General features: G+C 40.6%; 2 protein-coding genes across 4 annotated transcripts in view; one reads left to right on the forward strand and one right to left on the reverse strand.

Moving 5' to 3' along the window:
- Nucleotides 1-5,891, forward strand: part of meak7 (MTOR associated protein, eak-7 homolog) — a 40,644-nt gene extending 34,753 nt beyond the window's left edge. The window contains exon 10 of the mRNA XM_052027962.1: nt 5,779-5,891. Coding sequence (XP_051883922.1) covers nt 5,779-5,781 — 3 coding nt within the window. The 3' untranslated portion in view covers nt 5,782-5,891. The remainder of the gene's footprint in view (nt 1-5,778) is intronic.
- The window catches only part of LOC127577087 (calcium-transporting ATPase type 2C member 2-like), a 59,566-nt gene continuing 42,344 nt past the window's right edge, over nt 3,833-21,054 (reverse strand). For 2 of the 3 annotated variants that reach the window (XM_052027958.1, XM_052027959.1), the window contains exons 16-27: nt 20,539-20,640; nt 20,295-20,451; nt 19,175-19,345; nt 17,240-17,337; nt 16,419-16,469; nt 16,052-16,218; nt 15,571-15,639; nt 15,348-15,464; nt 11,517-11,664; nt 9,727-9,822; nt 6,482-6,623; nt 3,833-5,865 (exon numbers count right to left, since the gene is read on the reverse strand). In XM_052027958.1, coding sequence (XP_051883918.1) covers nt 5,711-5,865; nt 6,482-6,623; nt 9,727-9,822; nt 11,517-11,664; nt 15,348-15,464; nt 15,571-15,639; nt 16,052-16,218; nt 16,419-16,469; nt 17,240-17,337; nt 19,175-19,345; nt 20,295-20,451; nt 20,539-20,640 — 1,473 coding nt within the window. In that variant the 3' untranslated portion in view covers nt 3,833-5,710. Of the gene's footprint in view, nt 5,866-6,481; nt 6,624-9,726; nt 9,823-11,516; nt 11,665-15,347; nt 15,465-15,570; nt 15,640-16,051; nt 16,219-16,418; nt 16,470-17,239; nt 17,338-19,174; nt 19,346-20,294; nt 20,452-20,538; nt 20,641-21,054 lie in introns of those variants that run through there. The other variant, XR_007957319.1, reaches the window with a different exon arrangement.

Here is a 21,054-nt window from a genome sequence, read left to right on the forward strand (position 1 = left end):
GGGAAGAGAGAATTTCTAGACAAACATCTGTCAAGTCTTGTAAATTAAACCCCTCTACAGTACACTTAACAACTCACTTCAAAACCACTGACCTTTCTTGCGCTCTTAGGAATTGAATGCGGTGGTATCAGTATGCTGGGGATTGCTTAAATTAATTTTGTGTAGAATGTCATAAATGGGTTTTGAGTGCACAGATAGTGGTTAAAATCTAAAATACAGCACTTGTTAGTTTGATTTTTGAACCTAGTGCACATTAAGCACTGCTTTCTGTAATCTGCTGGTGTGTACTTAATTGAAACACTACAAAGTGTTAGCAATAGAAAGGATAGCAGGGATAGGATAATGACACAGGAGGCCATTTGGCTCATTGGTTCCATTCTGGCTTCTAGGGGAGGAATCCCAATTGTTCCATTGTCCCTCTCTTTATTTCCCTGTACCCATGCAACTTACTCTCTCTCACCCATGTCCATCAACTCCCTTTGATTTTTTTTTGCCATTAATCTACTGAATGGTAACTTGCAGTAGTTGATGAACCTGCTGTGCATCTTTGGGAGGAAGCCAGAGCACCTGAGGGAGAGCCAGGCAGGCACCAAGAGAACGTGCAAATTCGGCACAGATGGTACACAAGGGAAGGACGGGAACCCTGTGAGGCAGCAGCATTAGCTGCTGTGAAACTGTGCTGCCCTAAGCTTCAGGCGTCATTGACCTGACAGATTAACTCTGTTTTTATCTTTCTCTCTCTCTCTCTCTCTCTCTCTCTCTCCACTGATGCTGATTGACCACCTGAGTATTTCCAGCATTTTATTTTAAGGATAGAAAGGGGCATCTGAAAAATAATGTATATTTGCATCATTTTTAGTTTTAATGAAAATTTTGGACCAGAAGTGTTAACCTGTGTATTACTGCAATAAGACAGGTACTGTTTAGCCAGTTAGTCAAATCTTCAGTAGAGTTCTTTTGATAACAAAGAGAAAGGGCCTTAGAAAGTACACAAAATGATTTCCAAAGTAAATAATTAGTTCCATCAAACCTGTTCATTTTAATGAGGAAAATCCAGTATACTTCATTACCTGGACTTTCAGAAAGCCTTGTATAAGATATCTCACACAAGATGATATCTTGTAACAATAGAAAAGGTAAATGCTTGGCTAGAATCTGTTTCCAGCTCTACAGTCCAAACGATGTGGTCAAAATGTGGTTTATTACTGCTAATGTTTAACAGAGATCATCCTAGCCCTGTGCTTGTTTTTAGTAATGATCTGGGGGCACTGGTGATGTTGAGAGTATGAAAGCAAGTTTGTCGATGCCAAAATTTTTACCAGGTGACAATGCAATCAAATTCCAAATAGTTTTCAGATGCACTGCAGAATGGGAGATGGTGTTTAATTTGGTGTTTTGCATGTTGGTAGGATCAACACAGTAAAGAGATTGAGGAAAAAGATTTGGGTGATGTTGTATGCAGATTGTGAACCTTCAGTGATTTGTGGAGAAACTAGCAAAAGCTACAGGTAAAAATGGAAATGATGGAAATACCCAAGTAGCTAAACACACATTTCCAGTGAATAATCATTGGCCTGAAATTAACCGAGGCTGCTTGAATATTTCCAGGAATTTTCTTTATTTCAGATTTCTGGTATCTGCTGTATATTAATTTAGCAGATGACTGGGTTACATTAAAGGACCACGAGCATTTTGACAAGTTGCTGATCAGGAATCTGAAGTATCATGCTCAGTTTGTTTTGCTCTCTGGGGATCAATGGCCTTGGAAAAAGAGTCTAAAGGAAACCTAGAAGAATGACTGCCAGTCAGGAAAGTCTGAGCTATTGTGATAGACTTGAGGATCTTTGTCTGTTTGCATCTGAGCACTGTAAACTTTTTCTTTATCAAAGTTGGTCCCAAGTTGATTACAAATCTTGGGGGATACTTGCATGCTGCAATTTCCTTTGTATTCAGGAGGTGACCAGAGAGTACCACCTTCTCCCTTGATAATGCCACCTGCTCCTGGTGTTCCCAGCTAATCTCCCATCCAAGTACTAACCAAGTTTGAATCTGCTGAGTTTGAGATTTGCATCAGATACCTGATACAGATGCATCACCCTGATACAGAGGTACATTTCATTTCTTTTTTTGGAACATAGTACAGCACAGAACAGGCCCTTTGGCCCACGATGTTGTGCCAACATAGCTAATTCCTCCTACCTACAGAACGCCCATATCCCTCCATTTTCTCCTCATTCATGTGCCCATCCAAGTCCCTCTTAAAAGCCCTGAATTTGCCTCCACCCTATCAGGCAACACATTCCACACATCCACCACTGAGTAAAAACTTACCCCTCATCTCTTCTGAACATATTCCTCCCCCCCCACCTTAAATGCATGCCCTCTGGTATTAGATTGCTCAATAATGGGAAAAAGATTGCTTGTCCACCCTGTCTATGCCCCTCAATTTTATACACCACCAACAGATCACCCCTTTGTTGGCTCTATTCCCTATAAATTGCACAGGACTGTAATTTCCCATTTGCTACCCATCCAGATTTACACCTGGATTTTCCAAGTTGCTTGAGGCAGGAGATTTATTCTCTTATTGCACTTTACCATTCTGGTAAGATTAGCACCAATTAGAACAGCTAACCAGTGAAGATGCAGTATGGGCCAATTCCCAATGGTATTGCCTCTAGGCAACATCCATGCAGAGCTGCAGAAGAAAATGGAAAACAGCAATAGGTTGCAAAAATATCAGAGAGAAACCAACCAATTGGTGAGTTTTAATGTTCAAACTTTGCTTTTGCTACTTGAAACACACACAAAATGTAATTTCAAACATCTTTGATCCAATTTCCACTTACTCCAGATTGATTTTTAAGCTATCCGTAAGTTCTTTTGAAATATAGATATTTTCTTATATAGTTTAAAACAAAACACAATCTTCATTAAAAAGAGTGTTTAATTTGAATTTGGCATTAAAAAATATTTTGACTTTTTGGGGCAAGTACTATTTCTTCTGTTTCATATTAAAGCTGACCATGATCAATTAGTTGGTTAATGAGAGTCACAGAATCAGCATCAGGCAGAGTTACTCAGCACTTAAACAGGCCCCCTTTGGCCCAACTCATCCATACTGGCCAAGTTGCCTGCCTGAGCTAGTCCCAACTTTCCCCAAAGAGCTCTAAATGATGCCTCTATATTTAGGCCACTTGTAAAATGAATAGAATGGGAAATTAACTCAGATGCCACTAGCCAATTTTGAAATACCAACATATACTTAAATTGGCGTGGAAGCTAGAAAGTAAGTTGAGCAGATTTTCAAGTGCACTCCACACTATCCACTTCGATGTATTTATGTTGGACAGTGTGCACAAATTCCTAGTTGCCCTCTGATTAGGGGACCCAATGTCACTCGGTGAATGCTACCTAACTGGAGAGGAAATCACAATTTAATCTCAACTGCATATTACCTTTTGCACCATTCGATGCATCTTCCTGAAGAAAGTCAGCTCATCTTCACCTCAGAATCAGTTTTGTTATTGCAGCAAGTAGTTTTGTCCTGCCAGGGGTGAGAATGTGTAGTCATTTGGAGTGTTATATTTGAGGAGGTAAGTTTGATTGCAATCGCAAGAAATTAAAGTCATTGAAATGTTTACAAAAGAAGTGCTTTTGTTTTGATTATGTAGGGGTTTTCATTCTTTGTTGTGTGCACCCATAATTTTGATTTTTTGTTTGCATTTTCTGAATGAAAAGCTTATTTTATGACAATGGAAGATTAGTTGGTTAAATAAATATAGAATGAAAAACTAATCAGTAATGGTGACCACAAAATTGGTATTGGTTTATTATTGTCACTTGCACTGAGGTACAGTGAAAAAACTTGTCTTGCATACAGTTCCTACAGATCAATTCATTACACGGTGCATTGAGGTAGTACAGGGTAATACCCATCAGGTTCACCAGCATCTGTTTAGAGAAAATATTCAGCTCTTTACCTCTGCTATGTCCTGAAGAAAGGTCCCGACCCAAAATATTGACCATCTGCTTTTCTCCACGGATGCTGCACCATAGTGTTCTTCCAGCACCATAGGGTTTTTCATCTAGATTCCAGCATCTGCAGTCTTTTGTTTCTCTTTACCTTGTCTGGCCTATATTTCATCTGAAATAACTGCTGTCTAAAATGGACCAGGAAGCCATTTATTCACTTGCTGTACAATAATGTACAGCCAGTGAGCAATTTTAAAAACAAAAATCAACAATGCTTATTGATTACCAACATTTTTTTTTGAGGAACTCCACACCAGTTTGAGTAATGCAAGATGAGAAATGCCATAATTACATACTCATTTATTTCCAAATAGATGTTTTGATTCATAAATTTGTTTGAGTATCTTAGTTGGCACAGAGTATCCAGATGCAGTGACGGCAAAGGGCAAGTTGTGAAATTGCAGGAGAATGGAGCTTGCACTTAAAGTAGTGCAGCACAGGAACAGGCCCTTCAGCCCAATGTCTGTGCTGAACACAATACCAAATTAATTCTCTTCTGCCTGTACATGATCCATTTGCTGCATATTCCTGTGTTTAACAGCCTCTTAACCACCACTGCTTCCACCACTCCACCTGGCAGCCTGTTCCAAGCACTTAGCACAGTGTAAAAACAAACTTGCATTGCACATCTCCTTGTGATATTTCCCCCTCACAAATGCACATCCATTTACCATCTTGGTTAATAATGAGCAGTCCAGACAGAAAGCCCATGGGGTTTTTACCTTTTGCATGTTCAGCAGCTTGTTGAATAGCTGGTGACATTGGACCGGTGGCTCATTGGTGACGAGCAGACCCCCATCAATCTCCGCCAAGTTCTCATCTCCCCTGACAATACCCCTATTCTCTGCAAGGATTTCTCAATTCTCCAAATCACCATGCACTCCAAGAATGCTTACAAATCCACCCATATCTGGGAGGAACTAGTTTATGCAGGAGCTGTAGAACTGGGATGAATTCTTTCAGCAATTGTCACATTCTATTTAAACTTAGTTGACTTAAGGCATTCTTTACAAATAAGAAATGCTTGGCAGAATTACAGTAATATCCTGTGGAAAGACTTCAACAAATAAGCTGAAAACAATTGATGATCATTTTTAAATGGCACTGGCTGTGTGTTCTAATTGCTGATCATGTGTTCGGCGACATGAGTTAGCTGGGGTGTTGAGGTCTAAAATAACAATATGGGTATCAAATCAGCATTACATTTTGATTGATATAAACAACTGATCTACCTTTCTTCTGCTGCTTGTGACTTAATCCCTCACAAATATTTTCTAGTGTGCTTATTCTGCAAAAATGCACGTGCAAAGTTTTGGAACCAATTTAGCAACATTCACTCCTCAAAAGCAAGAGCTAGAGTAAAATTTTTCACCTTCTATATTTGTACTTTGAATGGATAAACATCCAATATGTGATTGGTAGACACACAGCATTTTGTATGCCATATTCACCAGTGATTTGTCAAACAATTCCCCAATTGCTATTTTGTAATGAGATCTGCAAATCTTCTTAAATTGGATTAGGGAATCTTGCTGTGTAATGGCATCAATACTTCCTGGAAACAAAAGCAGTTCCCTCAAGTGCAATTCCACTGTAGCACTAGAATAAACCTTCGTGTCAATCAGCATTACTTTTCACAAAGCCTTTAAGTTTCGCAAAATGGAGGTGTACAGTCCTACAATGTGTATTTACATTCCAATTTATACGGGTGTACTTCTAAATTTGGGCTATTTTTCCTTTCAGTAGCCGACAGCCATATCCTTTCAATTAACTTCAATAGCTCCAATGCAAAGAAAACTGAAGAGGCCAAGCCAACCAAGAACAGCAAGTCTGTAAGAGGATTAGAATTCAGACAGACAATCTGATTAGTTTCCAAAGAATAAAAGGAAATGCTCGGATTCTTATTTTATAAATATTTTTAGTCTAAAATAACATTCATGTAAATGGATTGTGTCAGGATAGGATCAAATAAACTTTGACAAATACACTGTACCATCTGAACTTTAGCTGGTGGCACAGCTATGTTTAAAAACTTAAGTGTAGTATAAAATAATAAAGATTGTTTTAACTTGTATAATTAGAATTAAGTGTCATCTTCTTCCAAGTGCAGTAGTGTGAGTGGGCCATTCTGCTTGTCAAGCTTTGTCCACTATTCACTAAAATAATGACAGAAGATCTAGCTGACATTCATATTCTATCCCTTTATCCAATAACCACTGTCAAACTGATTGGTTTATTTTCTGATATTTAAAAAATATTGAAACATTTTGCAAAATGAGTTAAAGTTTCTTAACTTATATTATAGGAAACAGCCATCGAGTACAATAAAAGCTAAATTATGACTACTGCAATGTGAAATTAAAACTGACAAATTTTACTGTAGAAAAATATTTTTAAATGCAAATCAAAAGTGTGAAAGTGCACCAAAAACTCTCCAGTTACATACCGAGTGGTCCGAGGCTCTCTGTTTGGAAAACTCTCTGCAGAGGTGGGAAATAGATGACAGCCATTTGCCCGAGCAGTGAGCCAAGTACAGTATAAACAAATACACGGTTACGGAATAGGCCTATTTCAAATATTGATTTTGTCTAGAAAGGAGAACAAGACTGGTATAAATTATGTGGATTATTATTATGCATTGCTAAGATTCGATGTTCAGAATTCAATACAAAGCACAGCCATGGCTTTGGGAAAAAGATTTGTATTTGTACAGCAATTTTTCCACAACTTTTCAGAAAGTTCCAAAGCACTTTTCAATTAACGAAGTACTTTTGCAGTACAGCTGCTGTTGTAATATAGGAAGTGTGGCCGCCAATTTGCACACATCAAGGTTGCACAAATAGCATTGCGATAATGACCAGCGAGATCTCATGGGTGGGATGGTGTTTTATAGTCATACAACTCGGAAATAGGCCCTTCGGCCCGCCACGTCCATGCCGCCCTTGTACTATCTAAACTAACTCTATTTACACGTATCGTCACTGCTTCACCCTGCCGTGTCGGCACCCTCTGCACACTTCGCCGTCCACTTCCAGTCACCCTGCCCTCGGCCGGTTCCTGTTGCACGTTTCTTGGTTAGTTGCCTCGTCGCTGTGTCCATCCCTGCTCCTGCTTCACCCTACACGGTCCGCTGGGCCATCGCCCTTTCAGGTCCGCTTGAGCGCCACCCTGCCGTCTTCCTTCCAGGTCCGCTTGAGCTCCTGTCTGCCTTCACCCTTTCAGGTCCGCTTGAGCTCCAGCCTACCGGGTCCGCACCGGGTTTGCCAGATGCACACCGGATCGCCGTGCCGCCTCTGCGCTTCTCCCCGCCGCCCCTGTGCCCGACTTGGTCTCGCCTTGCTCGGTCTCGGCAGCCTGTTCGTGCCTCACCCAACATGGTGCGCTGGCTGGTCGCCCTGCATATTTCGCTGTCCCCTTCCAATCACCCGCTGTCCCTGCTTCACCCTGCGGGCGGCCAGTTACTGTTGTCCAGTTCTTGGTCGGTTGACCCTTCGCTCTGTTACCCCTGCTCCTGGTTCACCCTACACGGTCCGCTAGGCCATCACCCTTTCGGGTCCGCAGGAACTCCGTCCTGCCGTCTTTCTTCCAGGTCCGCTTGAACTCCACCCTACTGGGTCCGCACCGGGTTTGCCAGATCCAGTCCAGATCGCCGTGCTGCCTCTGCGCTTCTCCCCGCCGCCCCTGTGCCCCACCTGGTTCGCTCTCCCCGCGCTCTGTGCATCCCTGCTCCTGGTTCACCCTACACGGTCCGCTAGGCCATCACCCTTCCAGGTCCGCTTGAGCTCCATATCCCCACCCCCACCTTCATACTTGCAGGTCTGCAAGGACTTCATCCTCAGACTGTGCTAAGCCCTGACCCAGATGCACTGAAAGCCTTACAGAGGTGCAAGACTCAGGGCGGACGTCTGAAATACCTATACATTTAAAAGATAGTTTACATGTTTTTAAAAATAAAGTTATGAATTAAAATGCATTAAATGAAGAAATAATTAAAACAAAAGAATGTATCTTTTTCTTCCTCATCTCCATTCATTGTCTCTGCAATAGTGACAGTCAAAAATCCATTTGATTCAATCCAGGTGAGATCAAAATGTGGGTGACAGCTTTGGATACAAGGACTATGAGCCCAGCCAACATCTCAGTGCAGTACTAAAAGCTTGTACTCCAGAATGAGCCTCACCTCTAGCCAACTGTTCCATTGCAGTCACAATGCTGGCATCTCCCACAAAATGTGGAAAATTGCTAAGTGATGACTTGTCAGCCAAAAGCAGGATATATCCAATCCAGCTAATTATTGAACAGTCCAGTTTCATCACCTTTCAATCAATCAGAAAAGTGATGAAAGATGTCACCAACAGCACTATAAAGCAGCAGTGATAGCCAGCTTAATGTCCAAGTTGGGTTCTGCATTATTGGTTCCATTTCATCACAACCTTAGTCCAAAGATGGCCAAGAGCTGAATTTGAGAGGCAGAGAGAGTGACATCAAGGCAGAATTTGACCCAGGTCCTGGTAAAACTGAAGTGAATTGACAAAGGGGAACAGAATCCACTGGTTGGAGTCATTGCTCAGAAAGAGGCAGATGATTGTGGTGGTGCTTCATCAATGAACCTTCTTCCATCATATGATCAGAGCAAGGGTGTTCGCTGATGATTATACAATGTGCAATTCTATTCACAACTCCTCAGCAAAGGAAACAGTCCAAACCCATATGCAATGTAACTTAGACAACAGTCAAGCACAAGCTGATAATTGGCGAGTAACATTTGTACCATTCAAATGCCAGGCAATAACCATCTTCAATGTAAAAGAGTCAAACAACATACCCCTGGCATTTCAATGGCATTACCATTGACAAGTCTCCCACCATCTGTATATACTAGGGGTCACCACTAACCAGAAACTCCACTGGACCAGCCATATTAACACTGTGGTTGCAAGGGCTGGTCAGAGGTCGGGTATCCTGCTGCAAGCGACTCACCTCCGGCCCAAAGCCTTTCTTCCATCTACCATCCCAATCCCGATTTGTGCCTGGAATAAGGTCCACCAGTCTACAACTCATATGAAGCTCAACACCATCTGGGACAGAGCAGCTCACTGGATTGGCATCCTGTGCACACATTAAACAGTCACTGCCTCCACTACTGGCCTACAGTGTGTACCATCAACAAAATGCACTGCCACTACTTTGATGGCACTTCCCAAACCTGCAACCTCTCGCACCAAGAACAGCAGGTGCATGGCAACACCACTACCAGCATACTCCCCAGGTCGCACACTGTTCTGGCCTTTAATGATATTGCTGTTCCTTCACTTTCGCTGGGTCTAATCTTGGAACACTTTACCCAACATCAGTGTTGGTACCTTCAGCTGACGGACTGCAGTGATTCAGGTAGGGTGTTCACCACCACCTTCACTTTGGAATAGACAATAAATGCTGACCTTGCCAGCTACGTCCATACCCCAAAGCAAAAACCGAAGAGGTACAATGTGATCAAATACTTCACTGGCACTCGAAAGAGCAGACCTGGTCTCGGTTTTACTCGTCATCCAAAAGGTGGCAGCTTGGAGTTCGGTGGTCACAGGGATGGGACAAGAATGCGGTGTTCTGATTCTAGAGTGCGTCCACTCAAAATTGACACAAAAAACTTTTATAAGCCCAATCCCAAAATAAGTAAGTATTGCTTAGTACCTGGGAGCGACAACTGAGAGCGTTGAACATATCAAAGAAGACAAAGCAGGTGAATGTCATGGTTGTGGTCCTTGTGGAAATCTTCCCTTCCGGAAGCTATTTTAAATAAAGTGAGATCTAAAGTTACATACCCATACAAGTAATATGTTATTCAAAACTACCACTTATCTCAATCTTTCAGGTACACTGAAATATTGGAATTTCCATACATTTGAGACTGAAATAAAAGCACACAGTGCTCTGCATCTTCCACAGATTATTAACATTAATGAAGCATTGGAGTACAAAATACTCATGGATTATTTGCTCCTGCAATGAATATTGCACAGAATCAGAGACATACAGCATGGAAACAGAGCCTTTGTCCCACTGAGTCCGCACCGACCAATCACCCGTTTACACTAATCCCATATTAATCCATTTTTTTTTGTTTTCCTCACATTCTCATCAGCTCCCTCCAGATTCCACCACTCCTCCACACGCTGGGGGCAATTTACAGTGGCCAATTAACTTAGCAATCCACACACTTTTGGGATGTGGGAAGAAAGTGGAGCGCCCGGAAGAAACTCGCGTGATCACAGGGAGAACGTGCAAACTCCACACAGGCAGCACCCAAGGCCAAAATTGGACATGGGTCTCCAGTGCTGAGAGACAGCAGCTCTATCAGCCACACCACATTTAGTCAAAAACAGGTTAAAGGAAGCCAAAAACAAATAAACAAACATATTTTTAAAGACTTAAAGGGATCATTGGATCTGCTCCAAAAGCATCCTGAGAAGTTGTTTCGGTGGCACTTTTGAGGGGCTAGAGTGGAACTTCTCCAGGCACCTATAGGACTGCCCGATTTCCTCCAAGGCCCTCACCACCAACCTGAGCCTCACCTGGCTTCCTTCCTACCCATTTCCCTGGCTCTGCAATGCAGCAGGATGGTGGAGGGGGTGGGTGGAGTGGTTGGAGGCAGAGGGCTAATAGTATCAGTAAAAATCAGGCAGCTTAACAATAAACTATTTTGCACAGGTTACCTTCTATTAGTGGAAATATGCACATTCTTTTCTTTGCGTTTAGTCAATCAGAAAGAAATGATCACTCTTCTGTTCTGAGTTCCAACAGCACATTGAGGATATTGTCAAAACCTATTGTTTTGTTTTTAGCTCTGTTGGCTCTCAAGCCTCGGCCAGGAATTCTATCACTGAATCAGAATCAGGTTCATTATCACTGACATATGTCATAAGATTTGTTGTTTTGTGGCAGTTCTTTCTCACTCCTGTACGCCTCCTCATCGCCATCTGAGATTCTGCCAACAACAGTGGTGTCATTGACAAATTTATAGATGGCATTTGAGCTGTGTCTACCCACACAGTCATGAGTGTAGAGAGAGTAGAGCAGTGGGCTAAGCACACATCTTTGAGGTGTGCCTGTGTTGATTGTCAGTGAGGAGCCAACTGCTTTGAGGACCCTTGTTCCTCTCCTTAAGAGAAAAGGATTCAAATCCTATGAATGCTTAATCCAAAAGCACAGCTAAGAACTAGTCACATTGGAAAAATCAATGGGAACATTTTACAGCTGCATCCCACAGTTCAAAAGGTGCAGAAGAACAAACTGTACTGATAGACATTCCCACTTGCTTCACTAATTTCTCAACCTACAAGTGGGTCACCATTCCCAAAAATAATAATGAACAGAGTACACTATGCAGAACATTGATATAGGAAGCACAAATATGGATCATTTGATTGAGATCTAGGCAGTCATTAATAGATCAAATTTGTGAAGTTTGTAATTGTACACACCTCTTTCCAATAAACAGAAAGGGTACCACCCATAATTATGACTGCTGAGAATAATATTTTAACAAGTAGGCCCTTATTCAGAATAGAGTCCTTGATATTTCTTGGACGCTGTTTAATTACATCCTTATCAACTGGTTCAACACCCAAGCTGTGGACAGAAGAGCAGAAATAAATTATCAGCCAAATGCATATCCAACAGATTTAATTTTTAGAGATATGCAAGAGACTGCAGATGCTGGAATCTGGAGCAAAAAATAAATGCAATTTAATTTCTCCTCAGCTACATGTTCTTTAGTCTACCAGAATTATTAATTCATTGGAGGAAATGTATATTCTTTTCAAAATGTGTACAGACAGCACTGGACTTCAGGATTGAACCTGGGTTGCAGGCACCGTGAGGAACCAGCTCTACCTCCACCAGCACCACTGTGCCATTTACCTGGTAAACTTGAATTACATTAGACGATGTGCCTCATTATAGATCACCTTGATCTCAGCAACAAAGGTACAGAGTCTTCTTGTGATGTACCAGTCAGCTTTTTATTTTGCACAGCTCCTAAAATTAGTCAAGTCCACCAGCCTAAAGTGGAGCTGTGAGATAAGCTGCTGTCTCACAGCTCCAGTCGACCCAGGATCAGTCACGAGTGAGTGAGTGAGTGTGAGAGACGCACGCTCTCCCCATGACCACACGAGTTCCACCTGCGTGATCTGGTTTCCTTCCACATCACGAAGACATGCAGATTGGTAGATTAATTGGCTGCTGGAAATTGCCCCCAGTGTGTAGGTAGATGGTAGGGGAGTCAGGTAGGGGTAAGTGAGCATGTGAGGGAGAATAGGGGGACAGGAAAATGAATATGGGAAAGGATGGTGGGATTTCTCGGAGACCTGGCATAGACTCAATGAGCTGAACAATCTGAATTGGTGAGTTGGTTTATTATTGTCACATGTACCAAGGTATAGTGAAAAGTTTTGTTTTGCATGCCATCCACAGAGATTATTCCATCACATCAGTACATTGAGCTATTTCAAGGTAAAACAATAACAGAATGCAGAATAAAGTGTAACAGTTTTACAGAGAAAGTGCAGCACAGGCAGACAATAAGGTATAAGGCCATAACAAGGTGGATTGAGAGGTCAAGAGTCCTTCTTATTGTACAAGTCCCTTTGTAGGTTGAGTGAGCTAGGGCTTTTCTCTTTGGAGAGAAGGAGGATGAGAGGTGACCTGACAGAGATGTATGAGATAAGAGACATAGAACGAGTGGACAGTCAGAGACTTTTTCCCCAGGGCAAAAATGGCTAACGCGAAGGGGCGTAATTTTAAGGTGACTGAAGGAAGGTATGGGGGAGTGGGGGGGGGGGGGGGAGGAATGTCAGTTTTTTTTAAACAAAAGAGTGGTGGGTGCGTGGAATGCACTGTTGGCAGAGGCAGTGGACGCAGATACATTAGGGACATTTAAGAGTCTTGGTATTGGTATATTATTGTCACTTGTACCGAGGTACAGTGAAAAGCTTGTCTTACAAACTGATTGTACAGGTCAATTCATTACACAGTGCAGTTACATTGAGTTAGTACAAAGTGCATTGATGTAGTACAGGTAAAAACAGTAACAGTACAGACACATGAAAGATAGAAAAATGGAGGGCTTTGTGGGAGGGAAAGGTTAGATAGAGCAGGATAAAATGTCGGCACAACATCGTGGGCCAAAGGGCCTGTACTGTGCTGTAAATGTTCTATGTTGTAATGAAATAGGTAATTCTACATTTTATACATGGTAGTATTTACACTGGTATTTGAAACCTGAAGTCCCACACCACTAGGTTCAGGAACAGCTACTTTTCTACAACTTTAGAGGGATCTTAGGGTCCAGGTCCATAGTTCCATCAAAGCAGTTGCACAGGTCGATAGGGCGGTAAAGGCAACATATTGCATGCTTGCCTTTACTAGTCAAGGCACTGAGTTCAAGAGTTGGGAAGTTATGTTGCAGCTTTATAAAAAAGCTCTAGTTAGGCCACATCTGGAGTACCATTCAATTCTGGTCACCCCATTATAGGAAGGATGTGGTGACTTTGGATGGGGTGCAGAAGAGGCTTACCAGGATGCTGCCTGGGTTAGTGGGCACGTGCTGCAAGGAGAGATTGGACAAACTTGGGTTATTTTCTCTGGAGCGGCGGAGGCTGAGGGGAGAACTGATAGAGGTTTGTAAGATTATGAGAGGCATAGATAGAGTAGACATCCTGTATCTTTCTCCCAGGGTCAAAATGTCCAGTACTGGAGGGCATGCATTTAAGGTGAGGAGGGGGGAGAAAAAGAATTCAAAAGAGAGATGTGTAGGGCATGTTTTATACACAGGAAGTGGTGGGTGACTGGACTATGCTGCCAGAGGTGGTAGTGGAGGCAAATTCGATAGAGGTGTTTAAGAGGATCCAAGATATGGACATGAATGTGCAGGGAATGGAGGGATATGGACATTGTGCAGGCAGAAGGGATTGGTTTAATTAGGCATTTAATTACTGGTTTAATTAGTTCGGCACAACATCTTGTGTCAAAGGGCCTGTCCCTGTGCCGTACTGTTCTATGTAACCATTAGGTTCTTGAACCGACCTGCACCAATGTCTTGTTTGGCACAGTCTTTTTTTTTCCCACTTATCTTGTATAAATTTATGTATAGTTTATGTTCTGTGCGTTGTCAGAATCTACATGTCTGTGGTGCGGCTGCAAGTTTCTCACTGTACCTGTACCTCACTGTATGTGTCCACATGACAATAAACTTGACTTGACGCCATCACCTGGAACTTATCAAGTGTGTGTTTTTATTCCCAAGTCTACATTTACACTGGTGGATTCAAGCTCTACTTGTGCAAGCTAATTTTTTCCAGTAGGTTGCACATGATTTTTCTCCTTAGAGACAGATTAGAATATTTTGAGGAACGATTGAGTAGATTAAGCCCTCACTGCATGGAGTTTAGCAGAATGATAGGTGATCCCATTGACACCTATGGGATTCTGAAAGGGGTTGGGTTTTCAGAGGATATGCTGTGAGGATATTTTCCCGGTTGAGGAATCTAGAACTGGGGGTATGGTTTCTGAATAAGGGGTCATTCATTAAGATAGGGATGAGGAGAAATCACTTCTTTAAGATTCTGAATCTTTGAAAATTTCCACTCAACGTTAGTCATTAGTATATACAGTATAAAGGTGAGAGAGACAAGTTTCTCTGCCCCAAGGGAATCATGGATTAGGGGGACTAGATAGCAAAGTGAGTTGATGAGGATCAGATCAACAGTTATCTTACTGAATAGAATAGCAAACTCAAGGAACTTTAGGGTCTGCTACTACCCCCCTATTTCCCATGTAATCCAACTCCTCCTTTGTACTTCAGCTTTAATGCTACAGTAAAATGGAAAATGCTTAACACAAGACCAAAGTCCACAGTCAGATATATGATAATAGCTGGAAATGAGGAATTTCACAGAGCTACATAAACATGGCACGGAAAGATGGAGGTAAATAGGTTTGGATTACTCAAGTTATATGTTTTTATGAAAACAGGTTACAGAAACAAAACCCAGAAAAAGTAAAGACAAAAGCATAGAACACATATGAAAAACATGAATTAATTATATATGAAATGTACATATTCAGAAATGATGCATTATTCCATTTGAGTATAGACACTTAAACCAAAAGTTATAAATAGAGTATGAAGAAAATTAAGTAATTAATTTTCATGCTCGACATATAGATAATCAAACATTACTCCAACTCAACAACCCCACAGGAATGAATCATGCCCTCAATACGGAAGTGGGATGATTAATATTGAGCTGTACCTTTGAGCTGGAGGCCCATCCATAATGATGTTGATCCACAGAATCTGCATTGCATTTAGAGGATTTGGCATATTAAATATTGTCGATAAAACAATCAAACTCAATGCTGAAATACTCCTGCATATTTGAAACAAAACATTTAAATTTTAGAGCGCTCTACTACAATTGTGTAATCTATAAAGGCAATTAGCGTCCTTCATCAAACAGTTAAATTTATACTCACGTACTCAGTTGAAACCACACAAAGTTTTTAATGTTGTAAAAAATTCCTTTTCCTTCTTCCATTGCAGACCTACAAGATGATGGCTTGGCAGGTTACTCCATTTCATGGAAATGATTATATAAATTTTAGTATTTGCTTATGTTTTCTTTCTCCTCCTCATTCATATTTCAAGATGATTACCTATGGCTGGGTTCTGGTCTATGAAAAACAACAGTAAGCCCCTACAACTGTATAAAACTAGCCCTTGTTCATCTTTGAACTTGGATAGAATATTACAGTTTCTGCACAGGCATTACACTGGAACCTCATTCATTATATAGCAAGAGAAACTTGACTCTGCATACATAAAACAAAGACCTACAAAGTAAATCAAAATGTACAGAACAAAAACACTGCACACATAATGTAAAAAGCTTAATTAATAATTTACGTGCTGTCGCTGACATTTTAAAAACTTGAACAGAAGCACTAGAATACTCACAAAATGGATGAGAAGTCATCATCCACTAGAATCATGCCTGCCGCTTCCTTACTGACATCACTTCCGGTTCCTCTCATGGCAATTCCAATATCAGCAGACTTGAGAGCAACAGCATCATTCACACCATCTCCTGTCATCCCCACAACTGCGTTATTGCTCTGGAGAGCCTGTACAGCATCAAGTGAAGATGTAAATAGCTGCACATTTTAGTGGTCAGCCAACACACACACATCAAATTTAAACTACATCTGTCGATGATTAAGGGGCATCTGAAATAGTTTGTTAGTAGTAATTTCAATTACCATTACAGTGCTTTTGTGATAGATAGATATAAGAAATTATTATATACATGATAAAGAGGTTATACCTTTATAATATTCTGCTTGTGCTTTGGACTTGTTCGGAAGAATATGGCCACCTGAAAGTGGAAACAGAGAGAATGGGGAGGAAAGTAGGGATAAGCAAATATAACCAGAATACTCTACAAAGGTGCATTTCACTGTGTGTTTCGATGACTAAGAAATCTAATCCAATCTTAATATATTAGTATATAAATAATTGAAAGAAAATACTATTTTTGGCAGTTTTCAAGTTCTATTTTAAAATGTGTAATAAAACCACGAGTATATGGGTGGGGTGTGACGAGACTCCAGTGTAATCCCTGTGTGATCGCATGGGTGGAAAACAAGTGCAAAGATGGCAATGTGGATTCAACCCGTGTTTGTATGATGTAAACCTAGCTGTCAGTTTATTATCATGACTGTTGTATGACATCAGCACTAATTGCTGCATGCACCAGCAGGGGACCCAAATCAATAGCACTAATTAAAGCTCATGTTTATAGGGGAGATGAAATGTGACTAGAAAAACTGCACTGGAGGTCATGACGAAGGAGATGGGGGGGGGAGGTCTTGTATTTGCAGGGCACAACGTTGCCACAAGTGTGAGCATTGATGAGAAACTATTTTGCCATCTATCCACACTGGTAGAATTCATTAAAGCAGCACTGCCAACCCTATTCCCTGCCAGGAGCCCAAACCACTAAAATGACTTATTTTTAATGTTGAAAATAAACTGCTATATTTATTCAACTTTTGGACATCCTTAGTCATATATTCTTCGATGAATGTGACTTTAAATTATTTTACAGAAATTAAATTCAGTCTAAACTTTGAGTTGCCATCATACCTCCATGACCAAACGGGAAAGATCCTCATCATTCGCTTGATCCAACTGCTCCCCAGACATAACTTCCATATCATCATTATAAAGTCCTATACTTTTCCCTGTATGAGTATATGCAATTGGAAAAAATTATCTCCTGCTATACTTTGGGGTTATATTTTAAATCATGGTCTATTTCATTTAAATATCATTGTTAAAGTCATTTATTTTTCTACAATTTTCTATTCCAAAGAGAACTTCTGATGGCATCACAAAGATACAAAAGCCACCACCCAGCTAATAAAACCAAAAGGTTAAAAAAGAAAGTTAGATAGGATCAATGGAGAGAGAAGCAGAGTAAAATGTCGATGATCTTACATTAGAAGGAGACTCAAAAGTAACAGAAGACCGGATTTTAAGAGGGAGACAAAAAAAAATATGAATGAAGGTGTGCTAGCCTTAAACCTCAACCATTATTAATGCTTATGCTTGGGATAAGATCAGGGCAGTAACTTGCATAATATCAATCGACAATGAGAATATATTATTCAACAGCTCAACCATTACAAGTAAAAATAAAACCACAAACACAGAGTGGTGCAAACACTCTTTTCAAGTTAAAAGGGAAAGGTTGAGAACAAGCAAAGACTATTTAGTCTATTGATCATTCTCTTTCAGAACTTAAATGTCCCTTTGTAGTATTCAGCTATATAATTGAATTTCCCAGCTATATTGTAGTTTGAATAGTCCACTAAGAATTATTTTGTGTTTTAATTACATTACAAAAATTCTACTCAACATCCATTTAAAACTATTACTAATTTAAGTGACCTAGAGCAGAATAAAAGAAAAGAACGTATGAAAAATGTCAGCACAATCCAAGAACATTCGGTAACTACATGGTTCATTACATGCATTAGTAAACAAAGCATCACAAAGCAGAAATAAGGCTTTGTTGATTGTATGGAGGTTTACTACACAGTCAGAGAACAGAATTGGGGCTACAATGAACACATTTCTAGCATTTCACATTTGATAACAGTTGCGTTTGTGTTAAAAGAAGCAATCTGTCCTTCATTAACTAGCCCCCTACCATGGGTCTTATCTGTTCAGTAATTACACTTGTTTTTAAATCAAAAGCATACAGAATAGAGCTTGAACATTTGCAGAAATTCAAGACCCTTGACATGGTCCAGGACAAAGCATCTTGATGGCCTCCTTGTCTTACACTCTAAACATTCCCTTCGTACACCATTATGTCAGCATGATCTACAAAATTCAATGCAGCAACCCACCAATGCTGCTTCAACAGCACCTCCAAAACCTGTGACCTCTACCACTGAGAAGAATAAAAAGCCAGAAGGGAAAGCACCTCTTGTAGGTTCCTTACCAAGTCGCACATCAAACAATTCAGAAAAATATTGCTGATAATTCATCATCACTGAGTCCACATAATGGAGCTCACTATCCAAACAGACTATCAAATGCATTTTCATCACGTGGTACAAGGAGGCTACTCATCATCGTCCTCTCAAGGGCACTTAGCAATAGGCAATAGATGTTGGCCTCATCAGCAGCATTCATTTATGTGATGCAAGTGCTAAGAGATTCAGGGCTGCAAGCAAAATCCAGTACTAACCAATGGGACAATGGTGAGGAGCAGAACAGAAAATCCCCGCTAACAAGTACGCGATACCACACCAACTTAACATCCCTTTCAGTCCCCTAGTTCCTCTGAACATGCAATTTTCCAACTTGTGGCAATAAACACAGCATGATACAGAGAACTGTAAGTTGAAATGGGAATAAGATGTAACGTTTGTTGTTACTTTGAATTCTGCCAGGTGTTGGAGCAGAACGAATTTAAATAGAACTGCATTAAACCCAAAGACAAAACAAAAAGGCATAGAATAAATTTGCTACTCAGGAACAAAATAGGAATGCCAAAATTGATTGTACCTATAGAGATGGCTGTTGCCATGGAGTCTCCGGTGACCATCTTAACAGCAACTCCTGAACTTTGTAGCATTTGAACTGCTGCTTTGACTTCAGTTCTTGGTGGGTCAATAATGCCAATAAATCCCAAGAAGGTAAGTTCACCTAATTCATGCCCAACGGCTAGAGTAAGTACTGGAAAGAGCAAACAGGAAACTGGCAATTAATACCAGCCTTGACCTTTTTCTGAACTTATATTATACATCATGGGGCATAAAAGAAAATCATCTTCTGTTGCGAGGATCAAACTTGCAAAGTTTTGATGTATAATTGTTGAACTTCAATTAATAGCATATGTAAGAGGATGAATTTCCATCCCTATGTCCTGTGGATTTGGATCAGTAGTTATTGGTTTCATGTGCTACCTGCTCTGGATGGTTTCCATTTATGATCAATCAAGGTTTGAAACACACCCATTGTTTAAAACAAAAAGAAGTTGGCCTGAATTTTAGCCTGGGGCTTAGTTAACCCAAACAACTCATTTCCCAAATGTATTGCAGAATTTAACTGCTGGCTTGTACTTAAGGGGGCTCCTGTGAGCAGGCTGCATAATCTACATGTTTGTGAGGGGGCCTTTCTGGCGCAAAGCCTGCTTCATAAGATTGTGATAGGAGACATAATGCAAATAGGTTATGGAGAGGAAGAGTTGGTGTTTAGGATGGCGAGCCCAATGGAAGTTGAAGGACTCAGGGCAGATAGGTTGAAAGAGATGCACATAGAGGCAAGGTGTTTGGGCCTAGGGGTGAGAGCATTGGGGTGATACACCCTGTGCTGTTTTAGTTGGATGGAGACGAGATGTGTTTGGGACCTATCCCAGATATACTACTGTACAATCTCTGACTTGGCCCAAACTATCCCATTTTTAGAGTGAAGATTAACCTATAATTCTAGCAGATACATATACAAACCAGATATCTTCAACAGTTTTGTACTAATGGAGAATATAGATAACAAAATCAGAATAACGTACTACAGCAAAAGAAAACAAATTTATATTCGACACTTGTCACTTTATCATGATACACAACACAAATATAAAACTATGTATATGGATTAGAAGTTTTAACAGAACACAAGATCCTACCACGAAGGCCCTCCGCTCCCAGCTTTGCTTGTTGTTGAATGTACACTGCACGCTGTTGTGGTGTGAGTGGTACTGGCATGCCACCATTGTTATAATTGCTACAATACTGAATAACAGCCTCGTATGCACCTTTCATGAAGTAAACTTCTTCATTTTCCTTTAAATGACATAAAAACTGTTAGTGCTGACTTAGACATGCTTTAAAACATGTATATTAGAATTTTGTGACCAAACTAGCTCCCACCTGATTTTCGTGGACACACTTAACAGCCATCCATTTCTTTTCTGAACTAAATGGATACTCCTTCTTCCTTACATAGCTCTTCTCAGCCTGATCAAGGTCCATCTTTAATGCAGAATGCACATTATTATAATTTAAAACCAACATTGTTCAATGATTTAGCAAAGTGATTTTCTTTCAGATTTCGACTTGAATGACAATGACAGAAAACCAAAACAAAAATCATCAAGAAAACATTATCAGTTAGTATGCTTCGTATGTGCATTAATCTGTCATCTCTTCCTGCCTTGCTTATGAGGAAGCCGCTTTAGATTTCTAAGAAGAGTTTGGATTTACTTTAGTAAATAATGTTATACCCATGCATGCCTACTGTTTACGGGCCACTTGTTTGGAGCAGGGAACAGGAGCTCTGGATGCGTCACCTAGATGTCTTGGAACACAAGCATGGATAGGTCTACAGGGTGAGATCAGATCTATTCAGCCCTAGAAACAAGGGAGATAACTGGAGCTCTGGCAGAG

Source organism: Pristis pectinata, chromosome 13 (assembly GCF_009764475.1).
Source record: "Pristis pectinata isolate sPriPec2 chromosome 13, sPriPec2.1.pri, whole genome shotgun sequence".
NCBI classification, from domain to species: Eukaryota; Metazoa; Chordata; class Chondrichthyes; order Rhinopristiformes; family Pristidae; genus Pristis; species Pristis pectinata.